The 25303-nt window shown below is 29.2% G+C and overlaps 3 protein-coding genes, 1 long non-coding RNA gene and 2 other non-coding genes across 10 annotated transcripts; 3 read left to right on the top strand and 3 right to left on the bottom strand.

Moving 5' to 3' along the window:
- The first annotated feature begins 300 nt into the window (after positions 1 to 300).
- LOC126655121 (dihydroorotase, mitochondrial) lies at positions 301 to 4074 on the top strand. The gene is made up of 9 exons (XM_050349123.2): positions 301 to 532; positions 607 to 670; positions 807 to 970; positions 1080 to 1261; positions 1401 to 1537; positions 1878 to 2043; positions 2158 to 2274; positions 2698 to 2858; positions 3793 to 4074. Exons 2-9 carry the CDS (start codon positions 641 to 643, stop codon positions 3985 to 3987), a joined length of 1152 nt encoding a protein of 383 aa, XP_050205080.1. The 5' UTR covers positions 301 to 532; positions 607 to 640; the 3' UTR covers positions 3988 to 4074.
- Positions 4075 to 5353: 1279 nt separating this feature from the next.
- LOC126658966 (small nucleolar RNA snoR31/Z110/Z27) lies at positions 5354 to 5444 on the bottom strand. Its single transcript, XR_007634530.1, has one exon. It is a non-coding gene; the product is annotated as a small nucleolar RNA snoR31/Z110/Z27 (small nucleolar RNA).
- Positions 5445 to 5539: 95 nt separating this feature from the next.
- LOC126658967 (small nucleolar RNA R32/R81/Z41) lies at positions 5540 to 5628 on the bottom strand. The gene has a single exon (XR_007634531.1). It is a non-coding gene; the product is annotated as a small nucleolar RNA R32/R81/Z41 (small nucleolar RNA).
- Positions 5629 to 7363: 1735 nt separating this feature from the next.
- On the top strand, positions 7364 to 17658 carry LOC126657803 (uncharacterized). Of its 3 annotated transcripts, none has more exons than XM_050352585.2 (5): positions 7364 to 7599; positions 9809 to 10015; positions 10310 to 10621; positions 16246 to 16440; positions 17261 to 17658. In XM_050352585.2, the coding sequence occupies exons 1-5, from the start codon at positions 7426 to 7428 to the stop codon at positions 17492 to 17494; spliced, it is 1122 nt and encodes a 373-aa protein (XP_050208542.1). In that variant the 5' UTR covers positions 7364 to 7425; the 3' UTR covers positions 17495 to 17658. The 3 variants fall into 3 exon arrangements, 1 of the variants encoding a protein (XP_050208542.1); XR_007633424.2 differs by lacking the exons at positions 16246 to 16440; positions 17261 to 17658 and adding exons at positions 10868 to 11085; positions 12066 to 12395 and having other exon boundaries at positions 7369 to 7599; XR_007633425.2 differs by lacking the exons at positions 16246 to 16440; positions 17261 to 17658 and adding exons at positions 10868 to 11085; positions 11208 to 12395 and having other exon boundaries at positions 7369 to 7599.
- On the bottom strand, positions 13155 to 15208 carry LOC126657806 (uncharacterized). Of its 2 annotated transcripts, XR_007633427.2 has the most exons (3): positions 14882 to 15189; positions 13719 to 14737; positions 13155 to 13573 (listed from the first exon to the last, which is right to left on the bottom strand). It is a non-coding gene; the product is annotated as an uncharacterized LOC126657806 (long non-coding RNA). The 2 variants fall into 2 exon arrangements; XR_007633426.1 differs by having other exon boundaries at positions 13719 to 15208.
- Positions 17659 to 19013: 1355 nt separating the features above from the next.
- Positions 19014 to 23889, top strand: LOC126657805 (uncharacterized). Of its 2 annotated transcripts, XM_050352587.1 has the most exons (5): positions 19014 to 19406; positions 20844 to 21029; positions 22057 to 22218; positions 22744 to 22938; positions 23491 to 23889. In XM_050352587.1, the coding sequence occupies exons 1-5, from the start codon at positions 19233 to 19235 to the stop codon at positions 23575 to 23577; spliced, it is 804 nt and encodes a 267-aa protein (XP_050208544.1). In that variant the 5' UTR covers positions 19014 to 19232; the 3' UTR covers positions 23578 to 23889. The 2 variants fall into 2 exon arrangements, with proteins under 2 accessions (XP_050208544.1, XP_050208545.1); XM_050352588.1 differs by lacking the exon at positions 22057 to 22218.
- The last annotated feature ends 1414 nt before the right edge of the window (positions 23890 to 25303 follow it).

Below are 25303 nucleotides of genomic sequence, written 5' to 3'. Positions count from 1 at the left end.
GCTTAACTCATTTCGAGATCTCTAACTAATCACTAATGTATGATTTTTGCGTGGTTGAGGCACAACTCTGTTCATTACACAGATAATATGCCCAGTTGTATTGAATAATTTTTCCATAAATAAATATTCATCTGTTGTAGCAATTGAACCAAACTATAAGCTAAAGTAATGATAAAATACAAACCTTACTCAAATCACAATTTTTTATATTAAATTGGTACTAAAATTAATAAAATAAATAAGACACTTAATATTAATATTAGTATTTAAAATAGATCTAGTTTAGATTAATAAGAATTTTAAAGAAGTTAACTTCAATAGACAGATTTTCATCTAAGGATCTAATTGCTAAACAATTGAAAATTTAAGGACTGGAGAAGACAACATTTTATCTTGTCTTCAAAGAGAGAAAAGAAGTTCCTCTTGCAGTACTCTTCCCGGCCTCCGCTCCTTCCATCGCCGTGCCATTCCGCTCGGAGCCGCCGTCGCTGCTTCTTCCACCGCTGCCTTCTTTCCTTCCGCTGCAATCGAGGTTAAGTGTCTATGGTCATTTACAATACAGTGCCTCTCTATTGCATTAAAATTGAAGGCTCTCAGTTTATGCAGGCAACCTGTTCGACTAATTGCTTGACTGAGTTGAATGATTAATTCTTCAATTCCACCGTTCAAAGTATGTCCCCTTTTCTTTTACTTTGGGTTGAATGACTAATTTCTTTTACTTTTACGTCGTGGGTCCACTCCCACAAGCGCTCTCCCTCCCCAATTATCAAAAAAGAATTTATATCTTGATAATTCTTGTAATGCAGGCACTGAAATTTCCAGTTACAAATAAAGGAGGATATAACCAGTTGAAATGTAAAGCGGCGGGGGCGTCGTCGTCGTCAACTATGGAGCTGACAATCACGCGTCCCGACGATTGGCACCTTCATCTTCGCGATGGGGAGCTTCTAGAAGCTGTTGTGCCTCACAGGTTTATGTTATAAATTAGAATAGTAATTTAGTATTCTCATAGAATAAGTTGGTGCCCTTTTATGTAATGTTTTCGCTTGCGGTGGTTAATGGTTAATTGTGTGTTGCAGTGCAAGTCATTTTGGAAGGGCAATTGTAATGCCGAATTTGAAACCACCAATTACCACTACAGCTGCTGCTGTGGCTTATAGGGAATCCATATTGAAAGCATTGCCTACTGATAGCAACTTTAATCCACTTATGACTCTTTATTTGACTGATACCACAAGCTCGAATGAGATTAAGCTCGCAAGTGAGTGTCCTGATTCTTTTCTTATTTGTTATTTAGCTTAGTTATTAGTATGACTCTTGTGTAGACTGATATTTTTTGGTTGATTTAAAGAATTAACCCTTTTATATATCATGTCAATGACAAGTTATTACATGCACAGGAAATAGTGGAGTTGTTTTTGCTGTAAAGTTGTATCCAGCTGGTGCAACAACAAACTCTCAAGATGGCGTCACTGATCTTTTTGGGAAGTGTCTTCCTGTACTTGAAGAGATGATTGAACAAAACATGCCGCTGCTGGTAATTACAATTCTGGTTTCTATCATTGGTAATTATTGAGCTATGAAATTCAATGAGTTAAGTTGATGTTCAAACTTGACCAAAGCAAAAAAGCACAGCTTGCAACTTTTTTCAGTTTTCTTGAGACGTGAGGCGAAAATATTTGTAGTGGTGTTGTAGGGAAATAGAAATAGTGTGTAGCAAAAAAATTGAATAACTTCCAGGAAATTTTCTTAAAAGTGTCGCTTACTTTTTGTATAAAGCTACACAAATATTTATTCAATCTTTGACTTAAGCTAAGTCGCATGAACTCTAACTAGATGGAAATTTTTAATTTCTTTCCTTGCATTTACTTTTGCAGGTTCATGGGGAAGTTACTGATTCTAGTGTTGATATATTTGATCGTGAAAAGGTTTTCATTGACACTATTCTGCAGCCCTTAATCCAAAGGCTTCCTCGACTTAAGGTAGTAATGGAGCACATCACTACAATGGATGCCGTTAAATTTGTTCAGTCTTGTGATGAAGGTATGTTTAACCACTTTCATAAAATAGTATTTCCTTTATCCTTCAAGACAGTCATTCTTTTATTCCAATATATTACATGTGCTATTAATGTTTAACTTCTATTAATTCTTATAGGATCAGTGGCAGCAACTGTTACTCCTCAGCATCTTATTCTCAATCGAAATGCCATTTTTCAAGGAGGATTACAACCGCATAATTATTGTCTTCCAGTACTTAAAAGGGAAACACACAGTATGTTCCATCCCTACCTTAAAGTTGTGAATTAAGTTTACAATGTCAAAAACGAATGCATCTATTCGAATAAGGTAAGGCTGATATAACGAAGTAGATGCTGTGGTCTGTACGAAGTCATATAGATGAGCCTAGACAAGTATTAAACACAAGGTAGGCTGATATAATGAGATATACACTGCACAAATTCATATACATTTACTGTCAAAAAAAAAATCATATACATTTTGGGAGATTATGATATGAATTCCCACATGCAATTTTTTGCAACAAGTGTTTTATTTAGGTGAAGGCAGAAAGCATATATTATCACATTTGGTTATGTGATTAATAAAGAGCATATAGTGAAATGCATAATATTTATAACTGCAAAGTTTGTGTTTTCTCCTATATTATGAGCTTATATGTTTATGTCTCATCTAGGACAAGCAATTGTTTCAGCCGTAACTAGCGGAAGCAAAAGATTTTTCCTTGGTTCTGATAGTGCTCCTCATGAAAGAAAGAGAAAGGAAACTTCTTGTGGATGTGCTGGAATTTATAATGCCCCTGTTGCTCTGTCATTATATGCTAAGGTTTTCGAAGAGGTAATTTTATCTGCTTGCCAATGCCAATAAAATCTAATCCAATGCTATGTGTGGGTCATGGTTATTTTTTCTTCCCTAAATGTTAGAGATGTTAGGTGAAATGGCCAATGCATGCATTTGTTAATATCACGTATATGTACGTGTAGCATTGGTCGGTTTGGTAAACCGAACCAAAACGAGCCAAATTAATCAAAACTGAATTTCACTTATTTTTTAACCGAACCATTACCGGAATATATGCAAATCAATTGTAACAAACTTAAATAATTGTTCGGCTAATTGTTAATTGAGTAATTAAATGTCATTAACATAAATTACTAAAAAATAACACAATAATTGGCGTTTTTTTGTGAAGAATAATGTTGGTGTTAATTGCTCACTACATACATGTTTGGAGGACATTGATATTTAAATCCTATAACAAACTATAGGGTTAACTACTATCACCTCCACAAGTGTAGCTCCGACTATTTTCTTTTCCATGAATTTTAAAATTACTATCTCCTCTCACATTATAGTTTTTTTTAACTATAACCCCATTTTATTCGAGGTTTTCAACCCTGTAAAACACATAAGTCATGGGAGAAATGGTTATTTTTTAAAATTGAGGGGGAAACAATAAATCGAACCTAAACTCGTAGGGGAAACAGTAATTAACCCAAAATTATAAGAATACCTTAAATTTTTGATAAATTACAAAAACAACGATGCAGATATTATTTGATCGGTTCGGAAATTTCAGAATGAAAACTGAACCTAACCGAATTAATCAAACTTTTTTATTTTTTTTACCATAATCAAACCAAATTAACCGAAAACCTGACCAAACTAAATTTCTGATTTGATTTGGTTGGCTGGTTATACCTGAATATTGCACACTAATATACGGAGAGTTTTGTCGTAAACTTATGCCTTTGTATTAACTGAACTATAGGCTGGTGCACTTGATAAGCTAGAGGCATTTACAAGCTTAAATGGACCAGACTTCTATGGACTTCCAAGGAACACTTCAAAGATCAAATTGATCAAGAGCCGATGGGAAGTGCCCGAGTCTTTTACATTTTCATTTGGAGAAATCATTCCAATGGCTGCAGGTGAAACGCTTGAATGGCAACCTTCGCCGGCCTGATTAAATTTTTGTTTTTCTTCTCTGTTAAATTTTAACTATCATTGCTGAATAAAAGTGCTGGGCAGATTTTGTGCCTGTTTAGTTTAATGTGGTTATTTTTTTTTTATCTCGCAGCTATCACTGTTTTAAAAGCAGAAATAAAAATGACTCTTAATTCTCATCAGCTGTGCCCATTAACCGTATGACTAGTAGGGGTGAGTATCAATAGGTTTGGTCTCAGAATGTTATAACTCCATTCAATTGAAAATTCGGTTCAATTTAGCTAATTTATTTGATACATTTCTCTGCTTTTAGTGTACTTTGCCATATAGTTATAATTGGATAAAATGATGATCTTTTTTTTTTTTGATAATTCGGGGAGGGAGAGAGCTTGTGGGAGGAAACGAATCCATGACCTAGTAGTTTGCTACTTAGCGCTTATACCATTTGAGTTATAAGACAAAGTAATATATAACCATAGAAAAACACTTAACATTTAGTTAATTAAATTTTTGAAAAGTTAAAACTAAATAACCATTTGTATTGAGAGATTATAGATTTTATAAAATTCATGGATTTTTACCAGAATCCATCAAGAGAAAATGTAATGAAAATTCACGAATTTTGAAAATCCCTCCTACAAATTCATTTCAATGTAAATTATTCTACAATAAATTAGTATACAATGTAAATGGTGAAGTTTATAAATTTTTGGATTTCTCTTTTTACAAATTTAGAGCCATTGATTTGTCAATTTTTTTTATCTGAATGGTGCCTAAAATAAATTTTATTTGTCAATTAGGTAGAATAATTTAGTTTACGGGTTAATGGATACTTCTCAAGTTCACAGCCTTAATGGCAAATCAGTCCAATTAACGTATATGCTCACCGGAGATAAATGAGAATGATCTCAGTTCTTATTTCTTCGGGGCCAAACTTATGTAGAGATCCTTGTATTTGTTTAAGAAGTTTTTGTACTATTTTTTTATTCATCTATTTGTTTAAGAAGTTTTTGTACCATTTTTTTATTCATCTCTCTATTTACTTAATTTTTGATTTTCAGATTCTTTTTTAGTTTTTTTCAGTATTCCTTTTTTTATTGTAAATTTTTTTGGTTATGGACTTATAACATTTTAAATTTTAAGCCAACTTAAAAATTACTACTATAACAAGAAATGGAACTGATTCTATACTTTAAAATTTCACGTCTTTAGTTGTATAATTTAAGACTAGATTCACTACTAATCACTTTATTTCAATATAAAGTTTAATTTTAATCTGTTTTTTCTTTTTGTATCAAGATTCAACTCCGGGACAATCAGAATAATAAAAAAAAATTACATTAAAATAGAAAAAAATTAATTTGAAAACAGAAAAATAAAAAGGATACAAAATCAGAAACAAAAATCTTTCTCATACACAGAATAAAACTGTGTCAGAAGGTGTCCTAAGATTTTCTGATTTCATCATCTTCCATATCCTAATTAACCAAAACCAAAATAAAATTTATTGTTTCAAACAATTAAATCAAAGTTATTAACTAAAACCAAATTAAACTAAATTCATATGAAAAGAGTGAATCAGAAAGAACGCAGCAAACGTAGATAATTAAGATCATATGAAATTGATCATCACTTAAATCTTCATTCATCATATTCACCCCAATAAAAAAAGAAATCAAACCTCAAGAATCTTAATTTAAAGACATTGAACAAAATTAGAGCACCAAAATATTCAAGAAAAAAAATGAGCAATTGAAGCAGTGTAAAACCTAGCAGATGTTAATGTAAGTTGGGACCATGACTGATAATTTATAGAAGATGGAGCTGTGTAACCCTAGAAAATTGTTGGATTAGCAGCCTAACTGGGCCAATTGGCATAAAAATGATGGCCCGTTAACTAGTCCAGAATAAGAAAGCCCATTAACTAGTACAGAATAAGAAAGCCCATTATCAGGTTACCAAAAGTATATCGCTTTTTTTAACTCCAAAATTAATTATATCAGATAATTATTTCTCTAGATAATAGTAGGGATGGGGAGCACTTGTAATTTTAGATTTCAATTGATTAGTTCAAATTTATTAATTTTAATAGAAAAATTATATTAATTTACCATGGTCGCTACATTCATGTTATTTTAGTTTAGTCAATTAAATTTATTTTGTTTCAATTTAGACATTAAACTTTAAAGTTACAGATAAACAACTGTCTCTTAGTAATTTTAATCTAATTTACTGGAATAATTCATTTTCAGATTTCAAAACTATATTTATTTTATTTATCGGTCCTTAAACTATTTTTTGTTTTTATCTAGTCTTTCAACTAAACGAAAATGCATTTTCAAATCTTTAAATGATATAAACAATGTTGTTTTGTTATTTTCGAAAATGCAAACGGTTACCTTAAACAACATCGTTTTTGTCAGTTAGGGACTGAAAATGATTTTTTGCTGAATTATAGGACCGAATAAGGACAAAAAATAGTTTAAGAATCAGATAAATAAAACAAGTATAGTTTAAGGACCTGAAAATGAGTTTATTTTCTAAATTAATCTATAGTAACTAAATGTGGCAATAATTTTTTTTACATCAAACGAAGTGACTTCTTTTTTAACGACCATGAAAATATATCACATAATTGATGTAGAAAATAAAATATGATGTTAGATATTGTTTTTGTGCAGTTAAATCCGCTAAAGAAAATCTTCTGTTGTTTGTAATTTTGAAATTGTTTACATCGAAAAAGAATGAAAGTTTACTAGTGTCCAAAACGAAATAACACGAGAGTTGTTGAATGACTTTGAATTTTTTTTTAACAAAGGATCAATGCGTTTCCCAGAACTTGTGACACAAAATCATCTAATTTAATTTATATTTTTTTGAGCAATTAATTTCAAAATTTTTCATTTTTTAGTCAAATAATTTTATAATTTTTATTTTTATTTCAAAAAATAAATTTAGGATAATTATATCACAACAATTAGGGTACCATTTAATTATTATTTTTACATCCCTCACCTTCGATTTGTATATTACACGTTTTAAAAATATAATTATGGAGTTATTTGATTCAAAAAAAATGAAAAAAATTAAAATTAATTGTTTTAAAAAATATAAATTAGATTAGAAAATCCTGAGTCGTTGATTTTTTGAACCCAACTATAAGTTTATATACCCAAGTAAAAGTTTATAGAACAAAGTAATACTGGAGTCTTGTACCTACCTTTCAATGTATAAAGAATGGATTGTCCAGGTCAGTCCAGCATAGACTTTTGAGAAGTTGACCTTAGCCTTAAAATTGATAATGAAGAAGATGACAGGTATATAATATGGTGGTTATATTTTGTAATACTTGGAGACTTGGAGTGGGCTGCAAGAGTATTACAGGTATAAAATAAACCATAATGTTCACGTAAAATTTGCATCACTAATCAGGATTAAGCAAAAATTAGTTAATTCCATGGAGAAATTAGAAGCTAATTCCGACCAAAATCATATTGAAGAAGACCCTAATTTCAAGTTTTGGCCATGTGAAGATACAGTTTTCAAATGTGAAATTGCAAAAGCTGAGAAGATTATTAGAGATATGGATCGAAAACAAGCTGAGCTCCTCAAAGCCATGGAAAAATTAAAGGTTATAATGTCTAATTTTGATAAAAATGCTTTTATTTTAAATATTGAGGTCCCTCAACTTTTTTTAATCTCCCGTCAATCTTTAACTTTAAACAATATTTTCCATTATTAGTTTTATTTTTTGGCCTAATTACTAAAAAAAATTGAACAACTTTTATTTTTAAAACATTTGCGGTCCAACCTATTAAAAACGTCAATTATAATCTAATTTTGACAAATGCATTTTAATTGTAGCTAAATGCTTAATGTTTTTTGTAAATGCCATTTTTTTGATTTTTTTATTTGTGAATAGACTTTTTAATTTCATCAATTGTAGCTTAATTTTAATAAGTATCATTTATTTGAAAAATGATTAAATTTGGTTATTAAAAAATTGAATAGAATTGTTTTTTTTATATATATAAACTAGTATCTCTTTACGTGTTTCTCACGTGACTCGTCAAATTATCAAATAATATTTAAAATAGTAGTTAATTAGGAATACTTTATTTTAGTTAATGTTTTAGATGATTATATTAATAATTTAACATTTTTATTTGATATTTAAATTTTAGAATTATAGAGAATTTTTAGAAAAAATGAAATAATAATTAAAATAATTATTTATTGGAAGTGATTTATCTTATTTAGAATTTTATATGATTGAGAATAATTAAAATAGTAATAATTAAATATTTCAAGTATTTTTTTTATTACTCTAGATAATTATTTTAACATAATAGTTTATTTTAGTTAGTATTCTATCTAATTTTAACACTTATCTTAACGTAGTAGTTTAATTTATTTAGTACTCTAATTTTAATAATTTTTAATAGTTTTTTTAATAATTATATTTTATAAAGTGAAAAAAACATTAACGTAAATTTGTTTGTCACCTCTCATCTGTGATTTTATATATAGTATAAATATGCCTATTTGGTTACAGTTTTGGAACATTGTTATTGGAATTAGATTAATTTTATTTAAAAGGTTAAATGATAAAAAAATGAATATTTTGGTATTGTGTGATTTGACTTTTTTTTAATCTCCACTAAAAATTAGTAGACTATGAAAAATCCTCCATCTATTAACCCAAATTCATTTGCATTTTAACGTTTGCAAAATTAAAAAATTTACCCAAATTATATTCTTTCAGTTTCAATTGCACCCTCAAACATCAAAATCCACAAATTAACATGTTCTCCAATACTTTAAATTTTAATAAATATTTTAAATAGTCTTTAATATTGTAATTAAAATAAAAAAAAATTCTTCCTTAAAATTTTAAAAGTTAATAATTTTTTTATTAAATATAAATTAATTAAATATATCATTGAATAATTTAAAAAAAAAATAAAACCCGTTCTTTTTCTCGAGACGAACCCATGTCGTGTTCATCACGAGAACGACGAACGGGTTTCAATTATTTCAATTTTTTAAGTAAAAAATGATTTTTTATATTTGAAAAAAATATTTAAACCTTTTTAAGTTATTTAAGGCTAATAATTATTTTAAAGTCCGAAAACCTCCTCCGCCGCCGGAGAACAGACCCAGGTGGGTCTGTTCGTCATCTGTTCATCATCCATGACGAACAGACCCAACTGGGTCTATTCTCCGGCAGGAGTGGTTTCCGGCTTCAGCGGCAGAGATTTTTGGTATATTAAAAACGATACAAATTTAATTTAATTAATAATATTTATTTGTATTAAATAAAAAATTATTATTAACTTTTATATTTTTTGAAAAAAGAGTTTTTTATTTTAAATACAATATTAAGCACTATCTAGACTATATATTAAAATATAAAATATTGATTTAAATATTTTTCAAGTGAAAAGATGTAAATTTAATGTTTGAGGGTGCAATTAAAACTGAAAGGTCATAATTTAAATAAAATTGGTGATTTTGCAACGTCAGTATGCAAATGAATTGGGGTTAAAAGATGAGGATTTTTCAGAAAATTAGCCTAATTAGTAGGAGAGATTTTGCTGATAATTGAAAATAAAGAAAAATACAATTATAAATCAAAAGTCTAGGCACCTGACGAGGGATCAAGAAAGTTGAAGGACTTGTCACTGAAAATAGCAAATATGATAAAGCCACTATTCGATAAACATGGGTTTCAACTACACTTCCGTAACTAACAAGCTAACAATTAAAACTCTAAAGAGTCGATTATTGTTTTCGATAAAAAAAAAACTAAATTAATGTTTGATGATTAATATTGACAGATTGAAGATATAGGCAGTGTATATCCAAGGTTGAATTCCGCAATGTGGGAGGATTGGTGCGCAAAGAAATCTATGGATAGGGAACAGAAGTGTGGAGTGGAACCTCTAAAACAAGCTTTAGACAAGATATGTTTCAGAAACAAGGCATACCAAACAAAATATACTAAATCATGCTTTTCTGATGATGAAGAAGGAGTTCATTTTAGGGTAAGATTTTATGGTTTTCCTCGAGTTTTTTCCGGTGTATTTTTATCTTTCATTTTTTTCAAATTAGCCGGATTCCGGTTGCCACGTCAGCAAAATTACACTAAAAATTAATTTGGTGATAGATTTAAAAAAAGATGAAAGTTCATGGTTTTATATGGCAACTTTTAAAAGTCGTGATTAAAATGAAACTTCGCGTAAATGTTATGATTTTTTATGGAATTAACCCATTACTTAATAACCCCTCATATTTGTTGTAATTTGTATTTTGGTTCCTTTTGTTTGAAAATCAATCAGAACTTAAAATTCAAGATACGGCATGGAAACAAGAGTATGGCTGCAGAGAAACGACTTCTGAAGAAGGGCAACAAACTTGGAAGCCAAGAAAGAGAAGCTTGTAATAATATATTTACAGACCTAATTATTAATAAGCAGATATTTTCTTTGGATAGTTACAGTTATGCTGATGAAGATACAATTATGCAAATCCGTGAAAAATTCAAACAGCTGGAATTGAAAAGGGAAAAAGCATTAACAAATGCTATTGTAGAGGGAAAAAATTGGAGGAAAATTTTAGGATCAAAACAAGAAATACAAGAGAAGATCAATGTAAGTATATAAGACTCCACTTCTTCTTTATATTTGCATTATTGCATACATACTTATTTTTGGGCCGGGCTTCGTCGGGTTCGGTAAAGGGATTTTTAGACAAATACCCCCAAAATACCAAAATAATCTCACAAACACCTATTGACCAAAATTTGTTAAAATATACCGTTTGACTGAAATAAGTTGCAAAAATAAATTTTTTGTTGTGAAAAATACGGATTGTTTTGAAATCCTAAATTGTCGCAGCCTATTGCAACTCACACGCGGCCAAAGTCAGTCCCTCCACCGCCGTCGAAAAAGAAAACTAAGCTCTGGGCTGAACCTATGCTCTGTATCTTGTTGGAATGTTATCGAGCTCCACACAAAATGTCTATGGCTGTCTCGCGCAGAAGTCATTGAAAGGCCATTGAAGCCGGCGCTTTTGGATTTGCATAAACTTTTCGTTACTGATGCTGAATCAAAAGGTACATACCGCCGAACACTTTCATTTGATTATTATAATTCTGATAATTCATGACTATAGAATTAAAAGAGTCGTAAATTTGTGGTTTAGGGATTAGGTTGATTTACTAATTTGTTGTTGCAGTGGAGAAATTGAAGACTAAGAAGGTTTTTATACATCATGTTGAGAAAATTAGAAACTCAGATGCCGTTATTGATGTGTTGCAGTCATTTGTTGTGGTAACTTAAATTAATTGCAAGCTTCATCTTTTCATTGTTGCATATTGGTAATTTTTAATTGCTTTCACTTTACTTTCGATTATGGGAATCATAATATCTGGAAAATTGAGATCATATATATGTGTTTTCCATTTACATAAGCATGTAGAACCTGACTACTAGCATTAACCCGAAGCTTTGTATTCAAAATTGGATCATCTTTCGTAAGCTACACGATGGTCATGTAATAAAGATAGTCACTGGCATTATTAGCATCAGCTTTTTGATCGATGGGTTGACGAGCATGAACACAACCCTTTCCTAAGAGAGAAGTTCTATGGGTGTCTGAAATTATGTAAGAGACCGATGGTTTATTTTGGATGGCTTGGTTCGTTTTTTTTTTCAAGCAATGTGGTTTGAGTTTTCACTTTGGCACTGTTATATCTAACATTCTTGCAGCCAGGAAGAATGCAGACAGACCAAGCAGGAATTGCATATTTGATTCCTTGGAATTCAATGGTTGCATCTGATGATTAATTTACATTGCCAAAAATGCAGTCTTACCCTTGATAGTTTGCATAAATAGTTGTTTGACCAAAAATTACCATTTAGTAATTTTAGTAATTATTTGGTATATAGTTAACTAACTCTTAGTAACTATTTGGTTTACATGTTGAGATAAACTCTTAGTAAGTATTTGGTATACAGTTAGCTAATTCTTTTTGTTAATTCATTTTAAATATATATTTACTTGTTCTTTTTTCTTAATATATTTGGTATCCAGTTAGTAGTGAATCCAATGCCTAACCATAACAATTGGGATATACCTGCCGAAATTGAGAGAATTGAAGTTTTTCCACTAATAGCAAAGATACCACCAGGGAGACCAAGAAAAAGAAGAATAAATACATCATGGAAGACACAAAGTACAAATAAGTGTGGAAGATGTGGGCAAAGAGGACATAACAGGAAGACGTGTCGAATAAAATCAAAATAAATATAAATAAAATGTTATTTTTTATGAACAATTTAAAAAATTCATTTCCTTTAGATTTGTAACAAATTTCATTGACATATTATTCAAAAACAAGGATAGAAATATTTCTTTGTTTCATATTTGATAAAAAAATATATTTTAATATAGGTTTAGTAAACTATTACCAAAATGGTGTTCGTTAATAGGTTATTAAAGGATTACCAATGGTGTACCTCTGGTAACCGTTTGTTAATAGGTTACTAAATAGTTACCAATGATAAATCAACATGTATTCCATACTCTCATTGTAAATTTGTTAATAGATTACTAAAATGTTACTAATAGAATACCACTTTATTTCCTATAATTTCACGATAAATTACTAATGGAATTACTCTCAATGTAAGCTTACTAATGACATACTAAAGAGTTACTAATAGTATACTAATATATTACTTATACTTTCACAATAAATTTAATAACAAATTTACTATAATTTACTAAATGGTTACCCGTTGGTAACCAAATAAATAATCCACCAACAATATTTTATACCCAAAATTGACCAATAAAAATTATTTTATCCAAAATTCAAATATTCTAATAGTTTACCTAAAAGTTGACCAATATTACTATTATTAAAAATCAAGAAAAAGTAAAATAAATTCATAAATGGTAACCAAAAGACTTACTAAATAGTTACTAAATGGTTACCAACAGATAACACAAAAATAATAATAATCATTAGACAATTACTATAATTACTAGTATACTATATAAAAGTTTATCAAATTTTATATTGAAAGTATACTATTAAATTACCAAATATCTACCTATAATTTTTAATAAAATAAAACATATACTAAAGTATAGTTTACTACTAGTTAACTAACAATGTACTAAATAGATACTGAATTTATAAAACTAAACAAAAATAACAACCAATATTCATAAGTTCAGAAAACAATCCTATACAACAAAATAATCCAAACAAACAACTAAAACTGAAAATTTATATACTAGACAATCACAAGTTTTAAATTGTTTTCTTCATTTTTGCCTTTGTCGCTTCCGCATTCGTCTTCTTAACTTCAACCTCTTCATCACTCTCAATATTTTTCGCCATCTTCGTGTTCCATATTGATACAAAAGAAATGCAATACGCTCCCATTGTTGATCAGAAGAAATAATACTTTCACCAAAGTTGTCATTAAGTGGATTTAGTCCCTTCACAAGTTTCAATTTTTTTTTGCCTTGACAAATGATATTGGCTTGGCATCAGGAACCTTATAATCAAAATCTGTCTTCAAAATTTGCTGATTTAAAAAATAAAAATAAAATTAGTAACCCTTTAGTGAATTGTTAGAAACTATTTAGTAACAAAATAATATATATACTTAAAATAAAGAGATGCCTTTCCACGATTGCATTTGAAATAATTCAAAAAATCAAGTTATTCACCTTATAGACACGTTGTTCACCTTTTCCGTTCCCGGAGATCAGCCTTATTGTGGCTGCATGAGCAACAACATGACCTCCTGTAGGTTCTTTTGGATCTGATATAAATACTCCTCCACCTGGATTAGCTATAACTACAATCCACATTTGAACAGTATATTTAAACAATGTATGTAAGGAGAAAATCACAATGTATTTAAGTATTAGAAACACAACAAGTGAAAAACTATATTAGAAATAAAAGAAAACAAAAATTCAAAAGTCAGCAGCAAAATCAAACAAAATAGAGCCAATGACATCAAAAAAGAATTAGTTAAATTTATGCCGAATCAAACATATGATGCCATAAATAGCTATTGTCTGAGGAGTTCGAGGGGCCTGATCAGTCAAAACGGGACTGCTGTGCTCAGGTGTACGAGGTGCTGCGATAGTTGGAGTAGCAAGGGATATATACGGCTGAGTTTTGTTGGACCTCCTACAGCAATCTCAGTAGCTAATATATGCACATTCTTTTTCCTAAATAGAACAAAGCATATAGGCAGATTATTAATAAAAAAAGGATGTGAAGCCATAATCCTACCAGCAAACCTTCCTTCAAAGCAAACAGCCTAGTAGTTTCTATAGCTTCTTCACTTGATACTTAAAAATGTAACAACAAACAACCTAGTAATTTTTGTGCAATACTAACAACCTTATAATCATCATTAAGATTGTCACACCAAAAACCATATCCTAAGGCAGCAACACAACTACAAAGCATCATTATTATGATCAAAAAGTAACCAGAAAGTAAAGCATGTACGAACCAAAAAGTAAAGCACTATAAAAAACAACATCCGGTTGAGGCAGCTAATCGAACACCTTACAAGCATCCTTTATCCTGTTGCATTTAACTTTACTAATAGTTCACTGTTAGTTTGCTAAAAAACCAAGTTCAGTAATATAAACATGTACGAACCAAAATGTTGTTGCCAACTAACTTACTTGATATGATGCATCAGGTAATAAAAAATATCGATTAACTGAGATTGAAATAAAGAAGAGATTAACCTTAACGAATTTAATTGAAAACCCTGATAATAGGTTTTGAGGAGAAATCAAACATATCAAAATTGAGAAATTGAAATCATTAACAACGATTCAACACAGAGATGGATTTAACTCACCGATACCAATAATCAACAATCGAAACTGAAATTGAAATCAACAGCAGCGATGAACGCAGTACAACACATGTACTCAATGAAATTGACAGTAAATTCAAATCCCTTAAGCTCAAATACTCATCACTAGCTTTCTTTCATATTGAGTGTATATTTCAGTAGATTGAATCGTAAAAACATCAAATAAAAGATTGAAAGAGAAAGAAATAAGAAGACTTTCGTATTTTTGTAGCGAGACATAACCATCCGTACTAGTGAGAATATTTTAGTGTTGAATCGTGCCCTGTCTAATTTCCTCTTCGGTAAACTCGGGGCAAATTAGGATGTGCTTCGCTTATTTAAATGCAAGTTCAAGTCGAGTCTAAAGTTAGAAGTGTAATTGAGTTGAGTCGAAATACTGTTAAAGTTTGAGATCGATTCGACTCTAAAATTTAAAGCTCAAAATTACTCGACTTGAATTTAATTAAGTTCAATTTTAGGAATTCGAGTTCGAACTCGTTAGAATTTTTGAGATTTTGAAAATCGTTTCGACTCGATTATATGTATAGACATTTAAAAATTAAATTTTAACATTAAAATAAATGCCAATGCCATGTCCGCTCATAAAAAATGGATTTAATATGGGCTCGAACTCGGACCAGACCTAAGGTTAAAAAATAAAGTCCGCTTCTCTTTGTTTTTGAGCTTTCATTCCTCGATCCACTGTTTCGATCCTTCATATACCCCTAATACTCCCAACACCCCCCAAACTTCCAAATTTCTTAACTTATATACTCCCATATTACATCGAAACTTCCAAATTTCGACATTTTAATTTTGTGGTTTTATCCGAAACTTTTGACTCGACATTTAGAAATGTGCATTTATATATTAATTTTTAATATATTTATCTTCTACAATTTTATTAAATTTCTACAGTTACGATCTACTTCTTAAGACACCTATAAATTAATTCTGCACTTACATACATAAATAATCGAGTTTGATGGTTAAGTTAAAAAAAATTGAAAGAAAAATTGTACAAGTTAGAAGGACTGAGACGAACATTAACCATATTTTATATTGATAATGAAGACAAAAACAAGAAAGAATAAATAAATCATTGATTTAAGTTAGACATCAAATAAAAAAATTAACCATTATTTGTGAATGAAATCCGCATTCATTGATTGCGGATTGCCCCAAATTAGTAATTGAGGGCAATCCACAACCAGACAGTAAGTGAGAATTAATTTTTTCACAGGCATAAAAGTGGAATTTTCTAATTTTTGTAGGCACTAATCCGTTAAAAACCCATAATTTTGTCTATTATCTATGCACATTTAGTAGGATTACAAATTATGTTTTTCAATTTTGACTTTGTGCAGCACCATGAGTTGAGAATTGAAGAATCAAGAAAAGAGCGTTTGAAAAATAGTTGTTGCATTAAGGATTTGAAGAAAAAACTGAAGGCCATAGAGAAGGATGTTCTATCTCTAGAATCCCAAATGGAAGGTGTAAGCAGACAAAGAAAAGAAGCTTACAACCTCCAACGTTTACTTGTAAATCAACACGAAGAGAAGGTAATAGTTTAATTCATCAATTTTATAAATTGAAATAATTATATAAAAAACTTAGTTTAATTAAAACTGTTAGTATTTGGATCGGATTTTTTATGACGGACTGATCCGAAAAATAACATCTCCATAAAAAATGATAATATCATAAAGAGTTACACTTGTTCATGTAAACCTTTAATTGCTTATACATACATATATTGGAAATATTTAGTTAACTAATGAATCACAACTCAATTTTCTATCAAAATATATACAATAAAAAGATACACTAGATGGTGAATAATAAGTACTTTTCATTGTGAAAAATACTTAATACTTATTACAATAATCAATCAAACTCGTATCTATGAGAGGTATATTTAGGACGATTCTATTTAGCTAAATGCACCAAAAATTACAAATTTTCGCGTGTTTTTGATATTTAACATAATCTTTTAGTTTTGGCATGTACTTAACACGAACTTTTCAAATTTTTTTGCAATTTAGACCAGTGTATGTTTCTTTTGAAAAAACTGCAATTTTACATATAAAACAGTGCCGTTTTACATCCAAAACGGTGACGGTGTCTTTAATTGAATTTTTTTGAAAGTTCAAGTTATATATATCAAAATTAAAAAATTCTGTTAAATACCAGAAACACGCGAAAGTTGATGATTCTTGATGCATTTAATTAGCCTTCTATCTATTTTCGGCACATTCCAACAAAAACTATGTTATTTCTTTTTTCTTGATGTACCAATAAAATATTTAGTTCACATCGGATCAGACATGTTCTAGATTATCTCAATTCGTAAAATTAACAGACCAGACTCTTTGCATCCAGGACCGCTGCTGTTTCCAACATCTTGCAAACTTGAACAATGGCGGCAAAATTGTCCAGAAAAAAGACGTAACTGGTAGTCCGGTCGTTGAGTACCGAGCTGAAAAAATAATTGAAATGATAGCAAACAGATATGGAATCAATACCTCAAAAAAAACAGTGCCGTATAATTTATCTGTTCCGTCGCATTTGGGATTTTTCTATACAGTTCCGGTGAGACACTGGCCAAAATTCTAGTCGGCAGAATAACAATATTGACGACGAAGTAAAATTTTCATTAACGAGACTATGAATTTATCCAATGGACACTATAATAAGTAATAAATTCTTTCAATGGACACTCTTGTTGTAACCTGTGGCTTGTTGAATATATAGTCTCACATTGTCTATTGACCTTCAAATATATTGCTCATTGAACTGATTGACCAGTTTAATCAATATCTATTTCAATTAAATTTGCATTTTTATTGGATAATTCGGTTAATTTGATAAAGTTAATTCATCCAAAAAAATTGTTTGATAAAGTCAATAAAAAATCAATTATATTATGATCAAAAGTTTCAAAAAATTGATTAACTAAATTAATCAAACATTTTACAATTATTTTTAATGATTTTTTCATTTATATTTTTTATCCATTTTATATATTTAATTGAATTAACTAACTAATTCAGTCTATTCAATTTTTCATTATTAAGTTGATCAAATTGATTTTAGATTAATTATCGGTTCAATTAAAGAGATAAAATAATTTAATGTTTATTAAATCCATGGGTTCTTAATCGAACCTACCATTTTAATCACTCTATGGCCAAGCCCATAAATAAAATTACACAAAGTAATTAAAATCGAATTAATTATTTTCCATATATTCTATTCTTGGAGTGGAGTGCAAGACTCATGTATAAAATCTCAAACTGCACCTCTTCGTTTCTGTGTATTCCTTTCCAATCAACATGAATGTCTATCAGAATTATTAAAAAAATATCATGGAGAATCCGGACGCAAATTCCATCCCTTCTGCTCATAATAACGAAGAAAATCCTAATTGCATGCTATGGCCTTGCGAAGATGCAGATTTCAAATGCGAAATTTCAAATTCCGAAAAGATAATTCGCGACATAGATCAGAAACAGACTCATGAACTCTTCAAGGCCTTAGAGAAAGAAAAGATATTCATCTTTCATTTGTGTATATCCATAATTGATGTAGGAAAGAATATGACGTGATAAGATATAGTTGTCACGCAAGCTCAATCCGGCCTGAGGTCGCTAAAAAAATGTTTTGTTGTTTGTAATTTTGAAGTTCAATTGTTTAAACCGAAACGGATGAAAGTTTACTGGCATCCAAAATGATATAGCATGGGAGTTTAATGACTTGGAATTTTTTACCCAACTATAAGGTTATAGAACAAAATATATACTTAAGTCTCATAACTATCTTTCGATGTATAAAAAAATAGGGTTAATTCCATAAAAAGTCACGACCTTTACACGAATTTTCATTTTAATCATGACTTTTAAAAGTTGCCATATAAAACCACGACCTTTCATTTTTTTCAAATCTATCATCAAATCAGTTTTTGGTGTATTTATGATGACGTGGCCACCATAATCCGGCATATTTGAAAAAAAAATAAAGAGTAGAATTCACCGGAAGATTTAAAAAAAAATGAAAGGTCATGGTTTTACATGGCAATTTTTAAAAGTCGTGATTAAAATGAAAATTCGTGTAAAGGTCGTGACTTTTTTTTGAATTAACCCTAAAAAATACTAATTGTCCAGGTCAATCCAGCGTAGACTTTTGAGAAGTTGACCTTAGCCCTAAAATTGACAATAAAAAAGATGACAGGTATTTGGCGGTTCTTTTATAATACTTGGAGTGGACTGCAAGAGTATTACAGGTATAAAATAAACCATAAATTTTACGTACATTGGTATCACTAACCAGGATTAAGCCAAAATTAGTTAATTCCATGGAGAAATTAGAAGCTAATTCCGATCAAACTCCCATTGAAGAAGACCCTGATTTCAAGTTTTGGCCATGTGAAGACACAAATTTCAAATGTGAAACTGCAAAAGCTGAGAAGATTATTAGAGATATGGATCGAAAACAAGCTGAACTTCACAAAGAGACACAGAAAATAAAGGTTTTCAAATGTCTAGTTATGATCATTTCTTTTATCTAAGGTCCTTCAACTTTCTTTAAATGTTATCTAAGTCCCTCTTTAAATTTTAACAATATTTTTGCTAATTTTAATTTTGTATGTAAAATTTCTATTATTAGATTTTTTTGGGCTAATCACTCAAAAATACTTAACATTTCCTTATATTTTTATTTATAATCCAATCTGTCAAAAATGTTTTTCTTTTACTTAATTTTGACAAGTAAATAGCCAACTATTCAACCTTTTGTTTTTAAGAAAGCTAAATTTTTTGATTTTTTTCATTTATGAGCAATTTTTTTTTAATTTCGTCAATTGTAGTATAATTTTGATAAATATCTCTGGATCGAAGTTTTTTTTTAATTTGGTCATAAATGAAAAATATCCGAGTAGATTTGACCTTTTTATATACTAGTTTCGCATTACGTGCTATGCACGTGGCTCGTAACGTAACTCGTCAATGAACATATAAATAAATTTATTATATTTATATCAATTTTTTATTTTGTAATTAATATTAAATTAGTTAATTTTTTTATAAAAGTAAATATAATATATTCGGTTATTAAATTTTTTTCATACTAAATTTATTCTTCTTTTGGTTTTATAATAACCATAATTAAATAATTAACTTAATTTTATTATTAATATCTTTAAAAATAATAAGATAGAAATTTAAATAATATTATATTGACCAAATACAGTATTTTAATTTTATAGTTCAATCAAACTAAAAGATAGGTATTCCTACTAATTTGGAGATAATTTAGTTATTTTTACATACTAAAAACTAAATTGGAGATAATTTAACTACCTATTCTAATTAGGACTTTAATTATAATAGTGATTAATTAAATAACTAATTAGTTAATGACTATAAAACCTTTATTTTTAATAGACTGAAAAGGATTATTCAGTAAATTTGCCTGTCCCCCCCCCATCCGTACTTTTATATATAGTATAGATAAATATGCCTATATAATTGAAAGGTACTTTCAAAAATTAGACTAACAACCTTGGCCTTTTTTTATCTCCTCTACAAACCGATATGCCAGATTTTACTGGTTATTGCCATTAGGCCATGTTTGGTTCATGGAATAAAATAGCATGGAATAGAATAGTTATTCCACAAGGAATGAAATAGCCATTCTTTAGTTTTTGAGAGGAGTGTTTATTCCACAAAATCATGGAATAACAATTCTTTAGAATACCTATTCTATGAATCAAAGCAAAGAATTGTCATTCTATACGGAATATCTATCCCATTCCGCACCTATTCCATGAACCAAACATGGCCTTAAGGGAAAATACAGTTTTAAATTAAAAATTAAGGATTCTACAGAAAGAGAAAGGAAAGTTGAAGGACTAAATTGTATAAACATGGAATTAACATAATTAATGTTTGATGATTTTTATTGACAGATTGAAGATTTAGGCAGTGTATACACAAGATTATATTCCGCAATGTGTAAGGATTGGTACACAAAGCAAGCTATGGATAGGGCACTGAAGTGTGAAGTGGAACCTCTAAAACAAGCTTTAGACAAGATTTGTTTTAGAAACAAATCACACTTATTTGAAAAAGAAGGAGCAGAAGTTAATTATAGGGTAAGAATACTTTTTCTATAGTTTTAAATTTTTAATTTAAGATATCGTAAATTTAATTTTCTATTTCAAATGATGGTTCTAGGGGTGAGCATTCTATCGATTCGGATAAAACCAAATCAAATTTCTAAAAACCTGATCGACAAAATGCTCAAAACCAAACCACATTACTCTTTAACCGAAATTGAATGAGCCGAAAAAATTGAAAACCAAATCGGGAAACGAATAGTTGGAATATCGGTCGGTTCGGTTAAAACAGAAAAATGGTAAAATACAAGAAATAATTAAAAAAAAAAACTAATATTTGGTTGGTTCAATTGAATTTTGGATTTTCAAAGTTCAAACCGAGCCGACGACCGAAAATTGGTAAAAAAAATTCAAAACTAAAATAAAACCGATCTAACTTATCACAAAACAGATCGAAAGTCATCAGTTCGACTTATGTTTGATACATCCTCTGGTTATACTATTTTGTTTTAAACCGTTGAATTAACTTTGATAATTAAATTAGGCCTAATCACTCAAAAAACCCTCATCTTTAATTTGTTTTTCAATTCCACCCCGACGTTGAAAATTTGTCAATTTTATCCACTTTTGAATTTTCCGTTTTCAATTGTACCCCAATTTTTTGATTTTTGTTAATTTTTTAATTTAAATGATGAAATTATTCAATTAACTAAGTTTAAACATGAAATCAAATTCTTTTTTATTTAAAAAAAATACAAATAAGTCCTTTATTTTTAAAAACTAACTAAAACCCATCATCATATTAACACTAACTTAAATTCTTAATTAATTTTACTAAATTTAAATAAATTTTAAAAACGTACAATTAATATAAGCTAGACATGGAGAATGTTTTAAACAAATTTCCAAACGAAAAAGACGTTAATTTAATTTTTCAGGGTACAATTGAAACACAAAAACTCAAAATAGGGTAAAATTGACAAATTTTTAACGTCAGGGTATGATTGAAAAGGGGCTAAAAGGTCGGGGTTTTTTAAGACATTAGACCATTAAATTAAATCAGAACATAGATTTCAAGATACGACATGGAAACAAGAGTATGGCCGCAGAGAATCGCCTTCTGAAGGAGATCAACAAAATTGGAAGCCAAGAAAGAGAAGTCACTAATAGTAATAAGCAGATATTTTCTTTAGGATCAAAACAAGAAATACAAGAGAAGATCAATGTAAGTATATAAGAATTCACTTCTTATTTATGTTCGCATAAATAAGAAGTAAATTTTTTAATTATTACTTAATTTTTTAATTATTAATTTTTCCACAAGAATTTACTTAATTTTTTTTATTATTAACGCATAGTTGGTTTGTTACATGAATGACCTGGCGCAACGGTTGCGTGCAATAATTTTTCACAATCCGGATATAGTCCGAGTTTAATGTTTACTACTAATGTTTACATAATTGTGTCATTTTTTTTTAAAAAAAAGTTACTTTTTTAACTTATGATGTTTTTGCGCAAACTATTTTCTTTATAAAAACCTGAACGTTTACATTATATCTTATAACTCAAAATAAGGTACACAAGATTGATTTTGCTTTAACATCAAGTTGATTTAAAATTAACTTTGAGTCGATATCAATTCATGGGGTCTAAATGTAAACAAAAAAATTATGGATTGATAAAAAATACTGTATTTTCTTTACAAAAGATGAGCATAATGAAATTAATATGCAATTTTAACTTTCTGCAGCATTATGAATTGAAAATTGAGCAATCAAGAAACGAGCGCTTGAAAAATAGCTATTGCATTAAGAATTTGAAGAAAAAACTTAAGGCCATAGAAATACAAATTCTTGCTTTAGAATCTCACATGGAACAAGAAAAGCGACGAAGGGAACAAGTCCGTAATCTCCAACGTTTACTTATACATCAACATGAAGAGAAGGTAAAATTAATTAGACGTAATCATTTAAAAATATCGAATCTCTTTAATTTTTTTTATTTATTATCCAAACTTTTAAAATCCCTAATTTTAACCATTTTTAATTTTTTTTATTTCTATTGTAGGCATTTGTCCATTTTGTTGAAAAAAGTTCAAATATTCTCGTCATGTTATTTCAATTTGTTTTTTTACCATCAAGAATTCCAACATTAAGCAATATGAAGGATATATTTGAACTCTTTTTCACTTCAATATAAACAAATAGTTAAAATTAAAATTGAAAATTGAAAAATGTGTTAAAATTGACGATTTTGAAAGTTTGAGTCTGAGAAAAAAGTAGAAAAGGTGAGGTATTTTTTAACGCTTAAACCTATTAATTAATGGTTACATTAATAATGTCTCAACTCTTTGTTATTTGTCAATTCAATACCTGAAACTATTTTTTTTGTCAAAAGAGTGACTTATTTTTTGAGGGGTCAAAAGAGTAACTTTATTTTAAACTAAAGTACCAACTGGCAACTACACAGATTTAATTACTAATTTGTTTGAATCCAGGACCGCTGTTGTTTCCGACATTTTGCAGCCTTGAACAATGCTATAGAAATTGTCCAGAAGAAAGATGTAACCGGTAGTCCGATATGATAGAAAACAGATATGGAATTAATACTACAAAAAAAGATTGTACCACCTAATTTATTCGTTCCGTCGTGTTTAGGATTCTTTTATACAGTTCCGGTGAGATACGGGTCAAAATTCTAGTTGATAAACAACGATATAAATTTTTCGCCATCAAAAAGAGACTGTGTATTGGTCCAATGGACACTATAACAACTTTTTTTTGTGTGTGTAATAAAACTCAAAATCGACCGACAATGTTGTTGTAACCTGTGGCATATTGAATAGTTTCACATTGTATATTGACATTTGCAAGGAGCGGAACTAGCTTTTGTGCAATGTGATGCTTAATCGTTCAAATTTTTTTTGTAGGGACTAATTGTATAAAAAATGATTAAAAGAAGTTGAAGGAGGTCTTTTTAAAAGGAAAAACAAATGGGTGGCGGATGCTCCCTTAAGAAAGCCAAGCCTAGGGGTTGGTAAAATAAAATGTTCACTAAACTGAATTAACTAGTTTAATCAATATATTTTAATTTAATTTGGATTTTTATTGGGTAATTCGGTTAATTTGATCCGGTCAATAAAAAAATTGATTAAATTATGATCGAAACTTTAAGAAAAATAAATTAACTAAATTAATAAAATGTTGTACATTTATATTTAAAAATTATTATGTATATTTTTGTATCCATTTTACCGATTTAATCGAATTAACTGACTAATTCTGTTTATTCGATTTTGCATTGCCAATTTGATTTTAGATAAAATTAACAATTCGGCCGGTTCAACTAAATAATTAAAATAATTCAATTAATAGTTCGATGTTTGTCAAATCGATGGTTCTAAATCAAACCTACCAATTTGATCACTCTCTAGCCAAGCCTATAATAAGATTACCAAAGTAATTAAAATTGAGTTTGGAGTGCAAGACTCTTGTAGGTATAAAATCTCAAACTGTACCAAAAAAAGTTAAAAGAGCTTATGTGTTTTTTTAGAATAATTTAAGGATTTTTTGCACCTTCTGCCATAATTTAAATATTGATTTGCACCTTTAACTTTTAGTTTAGATTAATCTATTTCTAAAATTAATTGTATTGTAAATTGTATCTCTAAATTGTTTATTTTAATGAGTTTGGCTAATCACAAGTACATAGAACTTTGGAAACGATTTGGTTTTTTAGCGTGTGGGAAAGTTGAAAGGCTCGCAAATATCATAACTCTTTTTTTGTTTATGATAGTAATGATGTTTATAAGAGTTTAGACTTTTTCACTAGAATTTTCCGGTTTTGTAGCTCTTTGGTTTTTGCCTTCCACACTTTGTGAATGTGCTAATTTGCTTATCATTTATCAAAAGAAATTTGCATATTTTCATTAATTAACTCAACACTGTTGATAAAAAAAAAAAAAAAAACTTTTTTTTCCTCTCCCCTCTCTCTCAAATAGAAAACCCTAGCCGCCAAACGTTTCTCTTTTATTTTTCGCTTCGGCTGCCGTCAATGGTTTATTTTTGCCGTTGGCGGTAGCCATTTCTTTTTTATTGCTTTAGAATAAAATAAATGACCGACTCCTTTTCATCTTTTTCATTTTGGTTGGTAAATCTATCGACGAGGCGCATCAATTTCAATAGATATACAAATAAAAAATCAGAGATGGATCAAGCCCTTTCAAGATTGAAGATGAAATCGTTATAGGTTATATTAGTTTTTCTTTTTGATAACTATTTTACAGCGATTGTCTTTCTTTTTTAAAAGTT

The sequence above is a fragment of the Mercurialis annua genome, linkage group LG7 (assembly GCF_937616625.2).
Source record: "Mercurialis annua linkage group LG7, ddMerAnnu1.2, whole genome shotgun sequence".
NCBI classification, from domain to species: domain Eukaryota; kingdom Viridiplantae; phylum Streptophyta; class Magnoliopsida; order Malpighiales; family Euphorbiaceae; genus Mercurialis; species Mercurialis annua.
This window is presented reverse-complemented; position numbering and strand designations above follow the sequence as displayed.

What these genes read in the sequence shown, in the direction of transcription:
- LOC126657803 (XM_050352585.2), top strand. Translation starts at nt 7,426, where the DNA reads ATGGAGAAATTAGAAGCTAATTCCGACCAAAATCATATTGAAGAAGAC. An exon ending in AAGAAGGAGTTCATTTTAGG is followed by an intron (nt 10,016 to 10,309) that starts GTAAGATTTTAT and finishes AAAATCAATCAG; the next exon opens with AACTTAAAATTCAAGATACG. An exon ending in TAAATCAACACGAAGAGAAG is followed by an intron (nt 16,441 to 17,260) that starts GTAATAGTTTAA and finishes CTTTGCATCCAG; the next exon opens with GACCGCTGCTGTTTCCAACA.
- LOC126657805 (XM_050352587.1), top strand. Translation starts at nt 19,233, where the DNA reads ATGGAGAAATTAGAAGCTAATTCCGATCAAACTCCCATTGAAGAAGAC. An exon ending in GAGCAGAAGTTAATTATAGG is followed by an intron (nt 21,030 to 22,056) that starts GTAAGAATACTT and finishes AAATTAAATCAG; the next exon opens with AACATAGATTTCAAGATACG. An exon ending in TACATCAACATGAAGAGAAG is followed by an intron (nt 22,939 to 23,490) that starts GTAAAATTAATT and finishes GTTTGAATCCAG; the next exon opens with GACCGCTGTTGTTTCCGACA.
- LOC126655121 (XM_050349123.2), top strand. Translation starts at nt 641, where the DNA reads ATGATTAATTCTTCAATTCCACCGTTCAAA. An exon ending in CTTCAATTCCACCGTTCAAA is followed by an intron (nt 671 to 806) that starts GTATGTCCCCTT and finishes CTTGTAATGCAG; the next exon opens with GCACTGAAATTTCCAGTTAC. An exon ending in TGTTCAGTCTTGTGATGAAG is followed by an intron (nt 2,044 to 2,157) that starts GTATGTTTAACC and finishes TAATTCTTATAG; the next exon opens with GATCAGTGGCAGCAACTGTT.